We start from the raw sequence: 17105 nt of genomic DNA on the forward strand, positions 1-17105 counted from the left end.
TTAGATGTACATGTTACGCAAGATATTTTAATAGGAATTATGTATATATTATATGTTATTAAAAAAATTATGAATAAAACTTTTATTTAAATTTATATATATTCTAAAAATATTTGATATTCTCTACTCATGTTAAATCTTTATTTAAAATACATTCCTATTAATTATTTCACACTTATAAAAAATAATAAAATTATGACACTTCTATCTATTTTATGCTTAAAAAAACAAAATAAGTTTATAAAAGATTAGAGAAATTACCACACTTCTATCCATTTTATTTTGAAAAAAGGAAAAAAAAAAAAGCAGCAGCGCGGGCGCTAAAACCTTATCATTCATGTAGTATGTTAGCTGTTGTAAAGTGTGAACTATTTCATATTTGACTTCATCACCATGTCCTACACGTTGAATAACATGTCTTCAAGGATAATTTTATTATATTGAAACTATTTGAGATTTGACTTCCTCACATGTTGGATAAGATGTATTCACCAATAATTTTAATGTATATTGAATATTTATTCGAGTTTCATAAGTGTCTGGAATTATACATCTTATCCAACAATAATTTTAATGTATATTGAATATTTATTCGAGTTTCATAAATGTCTGGAATTATACTGGATGATGTGATGAAAGAGTGGAAAAAGTTCGATGAATTTTGTAATTTTTTCTAACACCTTTATTTAGTTAGCCTACAATTTAGTACACCTTCAAATTAATTAGGCTAAAATTTAATACAAATTAATTAGGCTAAAATTTAATACATAGCTAATTTTTCAAGATGCGACTCAAATGACTTGATAATCATATGATGTACCTGTAACATATTACTCTCAAGATTCTAACCTTTATTGAAAGTTTAGAACATTATTATACTACTTGACATGAGAATAATGAACTTATTAATAAAATATTATAATGAACCTATTTCAACAAGGGAAGCTGCGAGGCAGCAAGTCCCTGCATCAAGTTAACTAGTTACTTGTACTGAAGTGAAAGTATCTAAGCTTTAATAGAGTCATAGGAAATACAGTCATAGGAAACTTTAATACAGTCATAGAAAACTTCAAGTTCATGCTGTAGGTTCCAGCTAAGATTTGTACTATCTAAGCTTTAATACAGTCATAGGAAATACAGTCATACTTACAGTCATACTTCAAGTTCATGCTGTAGGTTCCAGCTAAGACTTCAAGTTCATGCTGTAGGTTCCAGCTAAGATTTGTACTATCTAAGCTTTAATACAGTCATAGGAAATACAGTCATAGGAAACTTTAATACAGTCATAGGAAACTTCAAGTTCATGCTGTAGGTTCCAACTAAGATTGTACTATCTAAGCTTTAATACAGTCATAGGAAACTTCAAGTTCATGCTGTAGGTTCCAGCTAAGATTGTACTTAAGCGGACACAGGCAGATTGGCTACAAAACAGCTTCCTGAGAACACAGCTGAAAGAGTCCAAGCCAAAGTTTTGAATATGCTTGTCATATAACTGGAAAATCTAGGATGTTTATTGATCCATTCATATGCTGCGAATTTAGTTAAACATCTTGGCAACACGGGTCATTAGAATTGCCATCCAAAGACATTGAATGTACATGCTATAAACTCCAAGCAAAATCCTGATAGCTGCAGTGACTAATTGAAAAACAGTACCCACAGAAATAGTCTTCAAATCTTCAGCAAATGGATTAACTTAAGCTCCACTTCCTGCTGTCCAGTCAAAAACAATAGCATATTACTGCCTGAATTTGTCATTCTTAGAATGTGGTTATTGTATGTTTTTTAAATTTTTTCCAAAAACAATTATGGCATGCTTTGACATCAATATTTCAACTATTCCATTAACCTTGCTATTTTAAATTCAGAAAAAATGTTTGAAGTTTAATAGTGGAATGTTTTGCTAATAAACAGGTTAGAAATGTTATCGGAGACAAAGGGTTAGAAGTTGTTGCTAATACTTGCAAAAAACTGAAAAGACTTAGAGTGGAACGAGGAGCAGATGACCCAACTTTGGAGGACGAACAAGGTTGGATTTCCTACAAAGGGCTTTCCTTGGTAGCTCAAGGCTGCCCTCTTATTGAGTACATTGCCGTCTATGTTTCAGATATATGCAACTCAACCTTGGAGACTTTTGGTCAATGTTGCAAAAATCTCAAGGATTTCCGGTTGGTCTTGTTAGATAAAGAAGAGCACATCACTGATTTACCACTGGACAATGGAGTCAGGGCTTTGCTTTTCTTTTCATTTGGGCAATTACACCAGCATCTGCAAGCAGCATCTCTAAAGAAAAAAAAGCACACTGTAGCAACATATGTAATATTTAGAGAAGGTGACCTCAAGCGGGAAGAGCAGGGAGCGGGTGGTTGAAAATTGTTAAGCTGGAGGAGCAGGGAGCGGGTGGTTGAAAATTGTTAAGCTGGAGGAGCAGGGAGCCAGTAATTGAAAATTGGAGGAGCAGGGAGCGAGGAGCGAGTAATTGAAAATTGTTAAGCTGGAGGAGCGGGTCATTGAGAACTGAAAGTAATTGTAACAAATCTGTAAAAAAAAAATAAAAAAATATAATTAGTCTTCAAACCACACATGCCAAACATGACATTCCAGACATGAGTTCTCAAAGATAGAATTCGTACAGATAAGTTTCCCAGCAGCAGCATCATAGGTTCCATCAATGGATTTCGTGGATGAGACATTAGTCAAGAGTTTTATGAGAGAAACTGTCAGTACCAAATGCCATGTTTCGGTGGTACTGTTATAACAAAAAATGAGGTAAAGATTTTGCAAAACGATTCAGAGAGTGTTAACTAAGTTGAAATTATAAAAACTACTGGCCAAATGTTCTGAAATACCTACCATCCACCTGCCTCAACTGTATTCTAAGTGAAAAGATATAGTGTTCCCAAACGACCCATTGGAATTATGTACTGTTTGACAATTAAAAATGAATGAACTTCTTACATGCGTTGCTCGTGGAGTTTTGGGCTTCCCATGTATAGCAACAATACTGCAGTAAGAAATCTCTTTGCCTTCGGATTATAAATTTATTGATGAATATTATGGAGTATATGTTGTTGGTTCCACAAAATAAGATGTTACCATTTTTGGAATTATATTTACTGCCAAACAGAGCGCAACTTAGAACTCTCAACCAAATATAGTAAAGTAAAAAGAAATTTCGGTATAAGAGATTTGAATTTGCTACAGATCAATAAACAAAATTTACAGGAACAGATAATGTTTCAGCATTCAAAGGCACATATTCGATGTCACAAATTTTTCTACTCGCTCTGTATATATATCATCTATATCTGGCAAGGATACTTACTATCGATCTGGAACTCAAAGGCATGCCATCTTTACCACTGCTCTCTATGCTTTTGCTGGTGGTGATTCAATGGGTAGAACTAGAACTGAAACCACTACTTCGTTATGGTTGTTCCTGCAGTGGAAATTATCAGGATCTTCACGACGACCTCACCTATGTCACTCAAAGGGATGTTGTGGGCTATGGATCTCTTTACCTGGCTCAATTTATGGAACTGGAAGGGACGATGGGCCTACTAGGCAGTTCTCGCATAACTAGAGGAGAGAGATTGAAACCAAGCAAGCCCCTTCAATGCAATGAACCAGGGGCAGCCCATCCGCGCCGACTGGAATTTAAGCTCTTTAACAAAGGTTAAGATTATGTTGGTGTCCCGTTCGGTAGACAACACAAGAAGACATGCACACAGCCATCTGTAGCAATCTTTTTGCGTGTCATGTGATATTTTTACGTGTCGTGTGATATATTTTCTTGCATGTCGTGTGATATATTACCATGTGTTTGAGTGTAGTGTGATATATTAGTAAAGTATACATTGTCAATTACTTACGTACCAAACATTTAATGTTTATTAACTAATGCTGGTATTAGTTTCCGTTTTCCATTTAGGTGATATGAAGCATTGAATCGACAGATTTTATCCTAAGTTTTCCGAGATCTTGCCTCGATATGAGGCCAAATAAGATCTCGAAATTTTTTAGTGGTTGAAATAACGGCTGGAAATTTTTTAGTTGTTGGAAAAAAGTTTTTTATTGAATATAAAATCAAAAGTTTAGATTATGTACTCCGTTTCTATCTTGGGTTCTGTGCAGAACTAATGACGACTACCAAAACCGATTACAATAGTCCACTGCCCTGGAGGGGCAGGGACTAATAAAATATTTAAATTTGATTAGGGATTATAAGGGAAAAAGAATATGATTAAGTAAGCATACCAACCAGAAGAAATTTTGACAGTAATATAATTGCACGCGTAGATATCAAAGCGTAGTGATGTATTCTATCATTCCTGTTGTGTTATTTGTTGTACCACTACTGATCTGTCATTTTGTAGGCGCTTCATACGCATCTCTCTTTATCATCTCTAGCATGTATGAGAACTGCAAACAGACTAGTAAATATCGGCTCCTGCAACTAACATTGTAACATTTGTAAATCCGTTTCTTGGAATTACGATGGACGACGCCAGTGGAAGCCTAAGTCTCTCTGACTGGTTCAGTTTGAATGACGACAACTATAACCTCTGTTGTAAAAACTGATTGGCCACCATGCTTACATGTTTGGATTGTTGTTTTCAGTGACAGAAATGGCCGTATCTTCGGCAATGAATTGTTGAGGCTGAAGTCCCGGAGTCATTGGCTGGTTAGACCCAGCTTCTATGTCATCGACCTTATTTTGACTTATCGGGAGCATTACTTGAGAATTGGGAACCACTTCTGAACAATTTTTATGCTCCGAGATCTTGCTATCCTTCAATTTTCCCCAGAGAACGGAGTATAGCCCGGTTGTTATCATAACGCCTCCCAACACACTGTATTCAGTTAATAAGTACTGTTAGTGCCCTGAATACAGAAGCGTTTTTTTTTTCATAAAAAAAAGAAAAAAAGAAAAAAAAACAAACAAACACTACTGTTAGTACCTTTAAGCATCCTGTTTGCCGACATTATTGACCTCGATTTCAATTTGGGGAGTTGAAAAATATTTCAAAAACGAACCTGCCCAAAAAGATGCTTTCAGAGAGAATGACAGAGCCCATAATTGCCACGATTATCATCATCAACGGACTGAATGCTGTGGCAAATACAGGTCCTTTTACGCGCATGCACAACCCTTGTACGTAATATGCAATTGCTGACGTCACCACTCCCTGCACCCAAAAATAGAAATTGTTGTACTCTGTAATTTACCTTCATAGCCCGATGTCATGTTCTCGAAATCAATCCTGAACAAAACCGTTAAACGATTTTCCCTGGTTGAAGGAAAACAGGCAAACTTACAGAGTAGACTGCAGTGAGAAGGTTGATGTCCCATCCTAAAGCCCACTGGGAAGAATCACGTACGACAGCTAAGCTGAGAACTGTTGCCTGTAATGTTCCCATAAAACATATTAAGGTGGCAAGGGATAGTTGAGCAGAATATTTCTTCAGTACTGCAGCCTGCACATTCAAAATAGTAAATTAATGTTGTAATTTGAAGATGATTAATCATACATATATATTTGGAGAGACAAACATGTAAAAAATAAATGATCACCTGCAGGATGAACAAGGCTGACCAAGCAAGAGTGGCCGCAATTATCAGAAGGGAACCTATTATCCAGTCTTTATTATCAATGCCAGAAGCTGCTGACGTTCCACTTGAAGACGTCTTGGGGGATTGATGACGTGGAGACCAAAGCATGGGAACAATAGGGCCTTTGTACAGCGTCATCAGCATTGCTCCCCCGACGCACACAATTGTTCCCACTATCTTTGCTTGACTGCGTAGATTTTTGATATTCACTTTCTCCATCCTACACCAATAAAGATTTTCCATGAAGGCCATCAAATAAAGTAATTCATTGCAACGGTTACGCCATTGGTTATGTGACTTGAAGGGAACAATATGATTTGATTACCTGAATAGAAGAGCCATCACGAAAGTCATAGCCGGAAGAACATTACTCAGCGCACACGCATATGTTGGAGATGTTAATTTCAAACCCAAGTAGTAGAAATTCTGGTCAATTACAGGCCTGAAAAAATGCATTAAGAATGTCCAATATCTGTATTAAAATATTCGCCAACCATTTTCATTGAATCAAACGAAAATGCAATGGAAGGGATGATACTGTACAATGAAGCAAAAGGCCTGAAATTATGAAATAGTACATACCCCAACAAACCCAATACAAAAATTTGCCAGAATATGGAAAAAGTGAGTTTGGGTCGCACTTTCCTGCAATTAAATGTAAGTTGTTAACTCATGACCTGATTATCTAGCTAGGAATTCATTGCAGAGGTTGTTAAGTAAAGTTACAATGACATGCATGAATAGAATAGCTTTACCTTTCAATGAAGAAGGCAAAAGGAGCAAGGACTACCGTAGCAGCAGCGTGCCTGTACACTACAAGCACAAAGTGGTTCATCCCTCTGTTAAGAGAAACTTTAGAGATAACATTCATGCCAGCATATCCAAACTGCAAACATATCATGGCTACATAAGGTTTTGATTTCTCAATTAGCTCCCCCATTGATAATCAAATAAAAACCCTCTTCTTCAATTAGCTCTCTGTCTACAAATTGTCAATGCACAGTGATCACTGGAGCTTCTTCTGTCCTCCTCTTTGCACTAACTTTGAGGACACCCGAGGTTTCATAATTGACACTGGCTGCACTCATGCTTATAAATGAACAAAACCCAAGCTGATATGACCCACCAATCCACACTGTTGACGGACAAAGTTTGAGAGTTCTACATTGCAAGAACATATGGGCTATGGGCAATCGCGGATATCATATTCGATATCTTTCGCTTTATGGGCCATCGGAGATCTGAGTCAGTTAAATAAATACGTGAAGAAAGCGAATCGATGCATCAGCGAATTAGCGGCATGTGACAATTTATCAACGAAAATTGATGATTGAAGGAATATGGCAAAGATGAAGTACAATTGGTGTGGAAGAAGCACAGATTCATGCCGCGTCACGTTAACCATAGTTGTTGTTATGGCTTGCTTTCTGTATTAGACGTGAAAACTAGGCCATGTAACTGGTAAGAGATTTGGATCAGGTGGCATAGTTAATGTTTTAACATGACAACAAAAATTGCATGTCCAGGTTTACATTTAGTTGATTGATGTGTTCGATGAATTTTTTGGTGGATTATAAAAGATATTGTTTTTGGGTTGATTCTAACTAATATGTGTTTTGGTTTTTTGTACCGAGCAAAATCGCGTTTTCTTTTTTTTCAATAATTACAAAATATGTTTCAAAATTTACAAATGAATTCATTTTCATCATTAAAACATTTAGATGGTAATACTTATAATTTTAACATACAATTCTTATGTTAATTTATGTAATATGTGTTAAAATAATAAAAAATAAAAACCTCAAATTGAATTACAAAATTCAAATTTAGCGTTATTAGAAATCTATTTCAAAATTAACCCTAACAAATTGGCAAGAAACCAGAATGCCGTGATTTTTATATTATTGAGGCTATTCTATGATTTACATCGTGAACAGATTTTAGATAGCTTTGTCATAAACTTTCATATCATTGAGAAAGATTATCTCAATATACGCTACATTGTCAAGTCGTTATCATTACCTTAATATTTTTGTTAATGTCTATACAATCGCTTAAAGCAGACTCCTATAATATAAAAAGCTGTAAAATAACAAAAAGTAGGAATATATAATATTAACAAATATGCAGATTGGATTACATAAAGGGCGTGCCCGTGGAGGGAAGAATTGGAAATGAGTTGTCAATTAAGAGATTCTATGTGATCTTAATATTTAAGAAACAATAATGGTGAAAATGTCATCAGTCCGTAACAATTGCCCTCGTCACGAATTTCATTAGGCCAACCGGTGTCGTGTAATCTTTTGAATGATTGAAGTTAGATGTATTTAAAAAATTATAGATTAGTGGATGAGAGAATTTCAGAAAGTCTTTTCTAGTTTAAGCATGCCGACACGTACGATAACTTATTAGAAAAATATGATATCCATTCTCGGCCATTTAGTTTACATTAATATATATACATTTACACATTTCGGATATAAATATACACACATTTACATATACATATAATGCATCTCATATCTATCAAAACGTAAAGATTATGCCACATTTATAAAGGGAATTTATATATTATATATGTACATTCGAATATACCTTTGATGCATATGGTTTAGCTACGAGTGGAGTACAACGTTTGGGAAAATGTGTGGGAAATGTGTTTGGCATATATAGATTAGAGACTCTAAGAAAATTATGGGAATTTAGACTGTGGAAAGTAAATTTTGAGTGGAATCTATGTAAATTAGAGTGGAAAATAGGTCTAATAACTCTCCAAAACTCGGAAGACATAGTCCAGTGGATTTCCAATATGTATTTTCAATATGTATGGGGAATAAATATGAATAAAATGCTTAATATTAGTGAAGATAGTTATATGATTGTTAGTAATAAGAGAATAGTTATATAAATATTAATTAATGATATTCACATTCAAAAAACAGAAATATATATGCTCTCACTACTACAAGGTACATATTTTGCAACTTTGAACTCTACAAAATCTAGAACATATGCCTAAACAATTGTATAAAAATTGGGCATTTTATAAGCATAAGCATAACAATAGTTGTAGGCTAATGATGGTTTCTCATATGCAAATCTAAAATTAGAGGTACTATAGCAATGAATTTGAAGATGGTGTAAAAAGATGAAGTGTAAAAAAATGAAATGAGTTAGCTTCCTAAATTTATAATTCTATTTATAGAAATTTTCTCCAACTATGTGAATTTTCAGTTTTCTAATGTTGGTATGTTATTTTTCATGCAAAAAATATAATACATCTTTTTCTCATTACTGCAATCTTTGAATACCTAAATAATGAAACTCTTCTACATAAAATTATGGAGTTGTAGACAAAGTGTTGTTGTTATGCATAGTTATTTTTCCAAGATTTATAATCTTAGAGGAAGAAGAAACTAGAGAGGACCCTACAATTAAAGTAGAAGGGAATCCACCATTTCATAATGGAAAAGCTACCCATATCTAGAAGGGCCCCAAATTAGAAGAGATACAAACACTAAAAAAATAGAAAAAGAAGGCACACAACATAAATGGGAGGTGGGGTACAAAGAGAGCTCATGTTTATGAGAGCTTAGACTTAGAAAAACAAACACCATTGAAGACATCATGAAATGAATTGGAAATGGTTATAACAAACAACTCACGTGAACATCCAAAAAAAAAAGAAAGGAAAATAAGATAAATTATGTGATTATTATCACATTTGGCTTCGATTTTTTTTCATATATTTTTTCTAGTTTTCTCTTCAGTTTGCTCGCAAGCAAAGAGAATATAATTTTTCACCATATATATATATATATATATATATATATATATATATATATATTATGAATATCATTATATACTTCAAATTACAAGGGATTATGTTAGTGCAACATAAAAAGGTCTTAATGAGTGAGGTGGGAAAGTATGATTTGATGATTGATGGAATAAAATGAGTTGGTCAAGAGTGAAATATATATGGAATGAGTGAGGGGAAGGGAGAGGGATGAAGATATTTGTGGTTGACATAGTGAGGAGGACAGTGAGAAAGATGGAAAATGTTTCTTTGGAAGGGAGAGAAAGAGACAGTGGTGGGGCAAGAAAGAGAGGGGGGGGGGGGACATATTAGATAATAAAGCGAGTGGAAGAGTGAGAATTAGAAAAAAAAGATGGGGTGAAGAGAATGAGAGAGGGTGGTGGAAGTGAGAGGAAGAGTGAGAATTAAAGAAAAAAATGTTGGGGGAGAATATTGAGAGATGGTGAGGCAGAGGGAGTATACGAGAGGGAGATAGAAAAATATGTGGAGGAGAGAGAGAGAGACAGAGAGAGTGGGGGTGGGGGGGTTGTTGCAAAGTAGGGACAAAGGGAGGGATAGAGAAATAGAGAAATAGGAAATGAGGAGGAAAAGGGAACGAGAGATAGAAAGGAGTGGGGGGGGGGGGGGGGGGGGAATGAGGAGAGATGAATGGAGATAGAGGTAGAGTTGGATGGAAAGAGATAATTTAGTAGAGAGTGAGAGAGAGAAAGAGAGATGGGTGGGAGGGGGCTGGGGGGATTGAGAGATATAGAGGTAGATTTGGCGGTGGAAGAGAGAGTGATGGAGAGGGGAGAGAGAGTGAGGGAGAAATATAAAGAGATAAGGAGGGAGATGAATAAAAAGATGGAGGTGGGAGATAGAGGGAGATAAAGAGGGGAATGGAAGATAAATAGAGAGAGAAAAGGAGGGACATAGACATGGAGTTTTGGGGACATAGATTGACATAAAGCGAGAGAGAAGACGAGACATATAGAGAGAGAGATAAGTGGAGAGAGATCGAGAATAATGTGAGAAAAGATGGAGAGAGAGTGAGGTAGAGAGGAGAGAGGGAGGAAGGAGAGAAGGATAGGATATAAAAGAGTGAGATAAAGTGACGAGATTGTGTGAGGGAGAGAGGGAGAGATATACATGGAAGGAGTTTGATGAGAATGAAGGATTGAGCGAGCAAGGGATGGATATATAAAGAGGGGAAGGAAGGGAGGGGAAATATTGTTAGGGAGGGAGGGATACAAGGAGAGAGGGATGGAGACAAAGAGAAGGAGACAAGGGGGTGAGAGGGATGGGTGGGGGAGAAAGAAAGAGAATACATAGAGTGAGAGGAAGAGGGATTGGGAGAAAGTGATAAGTGAATATGGGCAGAAAGAGTGTGTGGTGTGAGAGATGGAGACAAATATGAAGATAGGGATAAATAAAGAGATAGATCTAGAAGAGGGTGGGGAGAGAGAGGGGGGGAGAGAGAGAGAGTGTGTGTGTGTGTGAGAGAGAGAGAGAGAGAGAGAGTGAGAGAGAGAAAGAGAGAGATTCATGGAGAGGAAGAGCAAGGGATGTAGATTGAAATGGAGATGAAAGGAAAAAGAGAGAGTGGAGAAGAGAAGTGAGATGAGGGGTAAAGAAGGGGGAGAGAGGGGGAAAAATAGAGAAACAAAGAGTGTGCATCTGAGAGAGAGGGAAATAATGAGGGTGTGAGGACAGAAGAGAGAGAGAGAAAGATAAAAAAAATGTAAATGAAAATAGAGAAATAGAGAGTGGATTGGATATGAGGGGAGAGAGGGAAGGAGATGGTGATGTAGGGGAGGATAAAGAGATAACGGAGATTAAGATAGGAGATAGAAAGATAACTGAAAGGTGGATGGAGAGTGATTCATAAATAGGGAAGAAGAGAGAGAGAGAGAGAGAGAGAGAGAGAGAGAAATGGAGAGATGTAAGGGAGTGAGGGAGAGATAAACGAGAGACGAAGGGATATATGGGTAGATATTCTAGGGAGAGTGGGGAGGTGAGTGAGATAGAGATAAATATAGAAGGGGGATAAAGAGGGAATAAGAGCGAGAGATACACACACACACACACACACACCCCTATATATACACATATGTGGAGAGAGAGAGAATAAAAGAGGGAGGGAGGAGAGAGGGTGGGATGGAGAGAGAGGAGGGAGGGGAGATAGGAATATAGAGAGAGAAGGGGGAATATGGAGGGAAAGAGAGGTGGTGAAGCAAAGAGGGAGAGAGTAGAGAGAGAAGGGGGGAGAGAGGGAGAGAGAAGGGGGGTGATGTGAGTAAAGTAGGGAGACAGACAATGAGAGAGGAAGGAGGGAGAGAAGGAGGGAGGAAAATATAAATATAGGTATAATCATAGAGAGAGAATAGGTAGGTGAGATAGATATAAAAATAAGGAGAAAGGGAGGGAGAAAGTGATAGAGATGGAGAGGGGGTAAAGAGGGAATCCAAGAAAGAGAGAGAGAGAGAGAGAGAGAGAGAGAGAGAGAGAGAGAGAGAGAGAGAGTTGGAGCTAGAGGGTGGAGGGAGGGATAAAGATAGAGAGGGAATAAGATAGAAGAGACAGAGACAAATATATTAATGGAAATATAAAGGGAAGGACATGGCAAGGGAGAAGACAAAGAAGGCGGGGAGATAAATTGAGAGAGGAGATATGGAGAGAGAACGAAGGGGCAATAGAAAGGTATAAAAAGAGAGATAACTAGAGAGAAGGAGAGAGATAAATATATGGTTATGGAGTGATGGGGAGAGTGAGAACGAGTGGGGAAGAGAGAGGGAGATAGAGGCATATATGGAGGGTGGATAGAGAGGGAAGAAGGGAGAGATGGAGAGAGGGAGGGATGAAGGAAGAGATGGAGAGAGAGAGGTAGAGGGAGCAGTGGAGAGAGGGACAAAGATTGATGGAGGGAAGAGGGACAGAGATAATGAGGGAGTGAGGAAGACATAAAAAGCAGAGAGGGAGGGAGATAAAGACAAAAATCGAGTGGGCATAGAGAGGGAAGAAGAAAGAAAGAAATAAAATGAGAATGATGGAGGAATAAAAAGAGGATGGGAGATAGAAGGTACAAAGGGAGAAAGATAGAGGAATAAATAGTAACATACTATAGATATGATCCCGTGGATTCTATTTTTGGTCCAAAAATGTAGGAAAAAACAAAAATGGGCCCATGAAGCTCGCCTTGTGGTCCACCAAATAAAATATGTGCACATCTAACACTGAGTTCTAACAGAAATCACATCAAACATATATAGCAATTTTATTATCATATATAACTGATATGAAATCGAAAAACATATTTGTACATTTTATATAAGTAGTATGTGTAAGAGGAGCATATGATATATATCACTTTATAAAGAAAAAACTAAATATGATCGTAATAGTGGTCATTGGGTGATTATCCTTTTAACAAAGGATGATGAAGGTACTCTAGCACTTTCCTGCCTATATGCTTTGAGATCTTCCAAGTACCTAGATCCTATTAAGTGCCCTCCTTAGACAAAATGTCCACCTCATTATTTATTTCCCTATCAATATGGTAGCAAGACATATAGTCAAAAACATGGTTTAAGTAAAATATCTTCTCCAATATTAGGAGTAGTGTGTGGTTGTGACATCTTTTAGAAACATATAATTAATTCATAACATTCATGGAGTCTCCAAAAACTTGAATAAAGTGACAAACTTTTGCAAGAGCCTATAATAGAAATAGTTCAAGAGAATCTACTTTTGCATAGTTGTTATATCCACTACCCATACCAATTTGTGACTTGAGGAAATGATGATCATTAAGGTATAGGATAAGACCACACCCACAAATGCCATTATTTTTTAAATCTCCATCAAAATAATCCGATGGTACCCGATGATCAATAGCCTCTTTCATAATGATTGAAGGAAATTAGGAGATATTAGTGGATTTCAAGAGTGTATATATTGCATTGATTTGATATTATATAAGATCAGGAGCATATGACATATCCCTAAAAGTGGCCTTATTAAGGAAAGTATCACCCCTCCATTCTAGGTTACAATGTAGGATCTATTTAAAGTTGTTCGGTATACATAATGTTAAAGGACATTGAAGAATAAAATGTACAACAAATACCCCTACATCCTTGCATAACACGCACTAGCTAGGGCTTTCCTTTTAACACTTCTGTAAATTATCTGAGGTTGGAATTGTGTTTTCAATAAGTAACCAAGGGAAAAGCCTAGTCTTAGTTGGGCATTGAAGCTTCCATATCTTATTCCACCACCATTCTCTATCATCCCTTTCCCTATCCATTATTTGATATAAATAACTATTTTTAGGAGTGTAAACCCTAGAAGTAAAATGGACCCAACTAAGAGTGTCCTCTATGTATCTGATTTTCACATGTGATACTTTAATAGAATTATTATAATTTGCCCAAATATCAAAAAATTCTCCATACAAATTCAGTTAATCAACATCTTTCCATCGTTGAGCCCACATTATTCTTTGGCTGTCATCTACTATCTAATTTAGAAATGTTACTCCCTGTATATTTAAAATTGTTACTAGCTCATGAGAGAGCCTAAAGTTTTTGCTTACAATCATACTATCTGTCCATCCCTCTTCTTAACCTTTCAACATTTTTACCTCTCCTTCTAGTCCACTGCCAACCAGAAGAAAGGATGAAATGATTACCTTCCAAATGGTAGAAGGATTTTTTGTACTTTTCTTCGAAAGTCTTATCCAATCATCAATAGAGAGGCGGAAATTATATTTCTTCTAAAAAACCGTAGTCCAAAGATTGTCAGTGGAAAGTAACCTCCAACCCACCTGTTAAGCAAAGATTTTGTGAAAATGGAAGATATTTTAAACCCCATCCTCCCCATGATTTTGGGAGAGAAAACTTATCCCATCTCACCTAGGGGAGTATGGCATCATCCTTGGAACCAGGCCATAAAAGACACCCACAAAGCTTTCTGATAGATTCTATGATTCCTTTGGGTACCGTTGTAAGAGCCATCTCGTACTGGTAAACTTCAATGACCAGTTTTATTAGAACCAATATCCACACATATGAATTCCATCTAAAATGTGAGTGTTTTAGCCTCTTTTCCAACTTTGCGAGCAACCGTAACTAGTAAACATTATATTAAGTACTCATTTTTAGATGAAACCATAGGTATTTCAAGTTATCCAATAACATTTTAACTATATAAGGGAAAATAGTTTGTACCCTTCTAACTTCACCATTCAATAGACTGGGATAGAAGAGCATAGATTTTTATACATTTATTACCATTCATGTAGATTTTTAAAATAAAACTAGGGCTCCTTGATGGTTGCGAGATATTTTCTTAACCCATTTCTAAATAGGAGAATATCATAAAAAAATATGAGATGGATAATGAATATATTTTACGCTACCTTAATCCTCATAAGGTCACCCCACCTTCTAGCTGCCAATATTAATATTCTCAACTCATCAACTACTAATAAAAACAATGATATGGACAAATGGCATCATTGCCTCTATCCATTCTAGGCATGGAAGAATATTAGATGTTGATCTATTGATTAGAGAAACAAAAAAGATGGATGTTATGCAACTCATTACCTAATTGATGAAAGGATCTTCAAAACCCAAGTCAGTGAGAATCAGCTAAATAAAGGCCCAATTGACCATATTTTAGGCTTTGGAAAGGTCGATTTTGACGATGATAACTTTAATATTTCATATATTAAGGTTATTCGTAACTTATTGTGCCATACCCATCACTTCGTGAATCTAAATCCCCTTCAGGAATCCAAACTATTGTATAGAATCCTTCCTTGACAAGATTGGTTTAAATCTTGCTATGATCTTAGAAATTATTGTACAGAAAATGTTGCGCACATAAATTGGCTTGAAGTCATCGAATAATTTGGGATCATCCACCTTCAAAATGAGGGAAATAACATTCAAGTTGAGAGATTGAAAGACTCCCCCAATTTGAAGAGATTACTCTAGCACCCTGAGCAAGTCATCCCCTACGAATTCATATAAACCAAATAAAATTTGTCACTGTAGCCATCGGGGCCTCGACTCTTATCTTTTTTCATATTCTTTGTAACAATGTAAAATTCCCCATCTAGATAGATTCCATCAGTATCTGATTACCTTCTCATATCTGAAATAATGAAAGAATTGAGCAAGAACAACCACTTTAGCATTAGTGGTTCCCTCCAACACCTTATAAATATTTTCGAAATGAATCTTCCCGAGTGAGGCTAATTCCTCAAAAGTATTAGCTTTTCCTCCTTTAGGATTGTTTAATTTCCAAATAGTATTACAACATTTGTGCCCTTTGGCATAATTTTGGAAGAACTTTGTACTCTTGTCACCACACTTCAACCAAATCTCCCTACGATTTTATCACCAGTATGCTACATTTTCATCAAATAGTCTCCTTTTCATTGCATCCAAATGAAAAATACGGAAAATTTTAAGGATGGAAATTTACCTCATAATTTAGAAACCTTGGCAAATTTTACTTGTCCTTCATATGAAAACTGTAAAATCTTTAGTGACATATTTTTAAATATACTCAAACTTTTAATGTTTTTACATATAGTCTCGAAAACAATTTGGTGATTTTTAAGGTAAAAGAATGCTACACTATAAAATTTTAACGAATCATTTTTTCAAAAAATGGAAATCTGAAAATACTTTATTCGGAAAAAACATGAAAAGCTAGCCCACGTATGAATATTAGCCTCGGAAATTTCCCCTAATGTAGAATCCTTTGTTTGTCTTCCATTGAATCATAACTAACACTTTTGGAGATTCTATCATTTACAATTCTTATTCCAGAGATTTTAGTTTCACATCAACTCTATTCCTATTATGCATTTCCCATTGTCTAGTGGCATGTTTAACCCTTTTTAAATTTTCAAGTGATGAGGATGTCCAAGTCATGGTTATATGAAATCTAGATCTCTTTTCTTAGCTACACAAAGACTTCATTAGACAACCATAAGGGATTGAATTTAAATAGACTTCCAGGTTTTTAGTTTCTGCCTTTTAGGTCTAGGAACATTGGCTCATTATTAGAAATCCACCTTAATTGATTTTTGAAAGATGGGTATCCTTCCCACAAGATCTTCTTCCATAAAAAAATTGTCAAGTCATTTAGCCATCGTCACATCGTTGGTTCTCCTATTTATCCATGAGGTTTTATATTTAATGAGATATACATTAATGAGATAGCTATCAACTAGCTTCCTTATCAAAATATAAGCCATTGAATCTTTAAGAAATTATGGCCCCCATACCTCTGAGGCACCCAAAGAAAAATTCAAGTCCCCTCCAATTATGAGATTATCCTTCTTCATGAAGGATTTTTTCAATCTATTATTCGAGAATGAGGTTGTTTCTTTTAAAGAGATATATATAGAGACTAATGTAAGGCGTAACCTCATCTTAGAGGAGAAAATGTGAACCCCTAGAACCAAGAAAACTCCCGAGAAGCTAGTTACCCTAATATATTTTAGGTTGAAACCCATAGCTATCCCCCCCAAATGTCCTCTAACATCATTAGAAAATAAAAAAATACCAATGAGTTAGTTTGTTAAGTGCTTCTACAATATTATAATCCTCCCCAAGGGTCTCCTGAAGCAATAATATATATGGGTTTTTAGTATGAATCATCCTTCTTAGT

General features: G+C 35.9%; 1 protein-coding gene across 1 annotated transcript; it reads right to left on the minus strand.

Annotated features, from left to right (window-relative positions):
* Positions 1–4594: 4594 nt before the first annotated feature.
* Positions 4595–6658, minus strand: LOC149238835 (WAT1-related protein At5g07050-like). Its single transcript, XM_089367037.1, has 7 exons — positions 6370–6658; positions 6197–6259; positions 5940–6056; positions 5576–5834; positions 5320–5478; positions 5038–5189; positions 4595–4853 (listed from the first exon to the last, which is right to left on the minus strand). The coding sequence occupies exons 1-7, from the start codon at positions 6552–6554 to the stop codon at positions 4595–4597; spliced, it is 1194 nt and encodes a 397-aa protein (XP_089223163.1). The 5' UTR covers positions 6555–6658.
* Between the last annotated feature and the right edge of the window lie 10447 nt (positions 6659–17105).

The sequence above is a fragment of the Pinus tabuliformis genome, chromosome 8 (assembly GCF_031772625.1).
Source record: "Pinus tabuliformis cultivar Carrire ecotype Pingquan chromosome 8, CPIR1, whole genome shotgun sequence".
NCBI classification, from domain to species: domain Eukaryota; kingdom Viridiplantae; phylum Streptophyta; class Pinopsida; order Pinales; family Pinaceae; genus Pinus; species Pinus tabuliformis.

Coding starts and splice junctions, on each gene's coding strand:
- LOC149238835 (XM_089367037.1), bottom strand. CDS start 6,554: ATGGGGGAGCTAATTGAGAAATCAAAACCTTATGTAGCCATGATATGT. Junction 5,835..5,939: donor GTGATGGCTCTTCTATTCAG/GTAATCAAATCA, acceptor TTATTGGTGTAG/GATGGAGAAAGTGAATATCA. Junction 4,854..5,037: donor GAAAGCATCTTTTTGGGCAG/GTTCGTTTTTGA, acceptor AACTGAATACAG/TGTGTTGGGAGGCGTTATGA.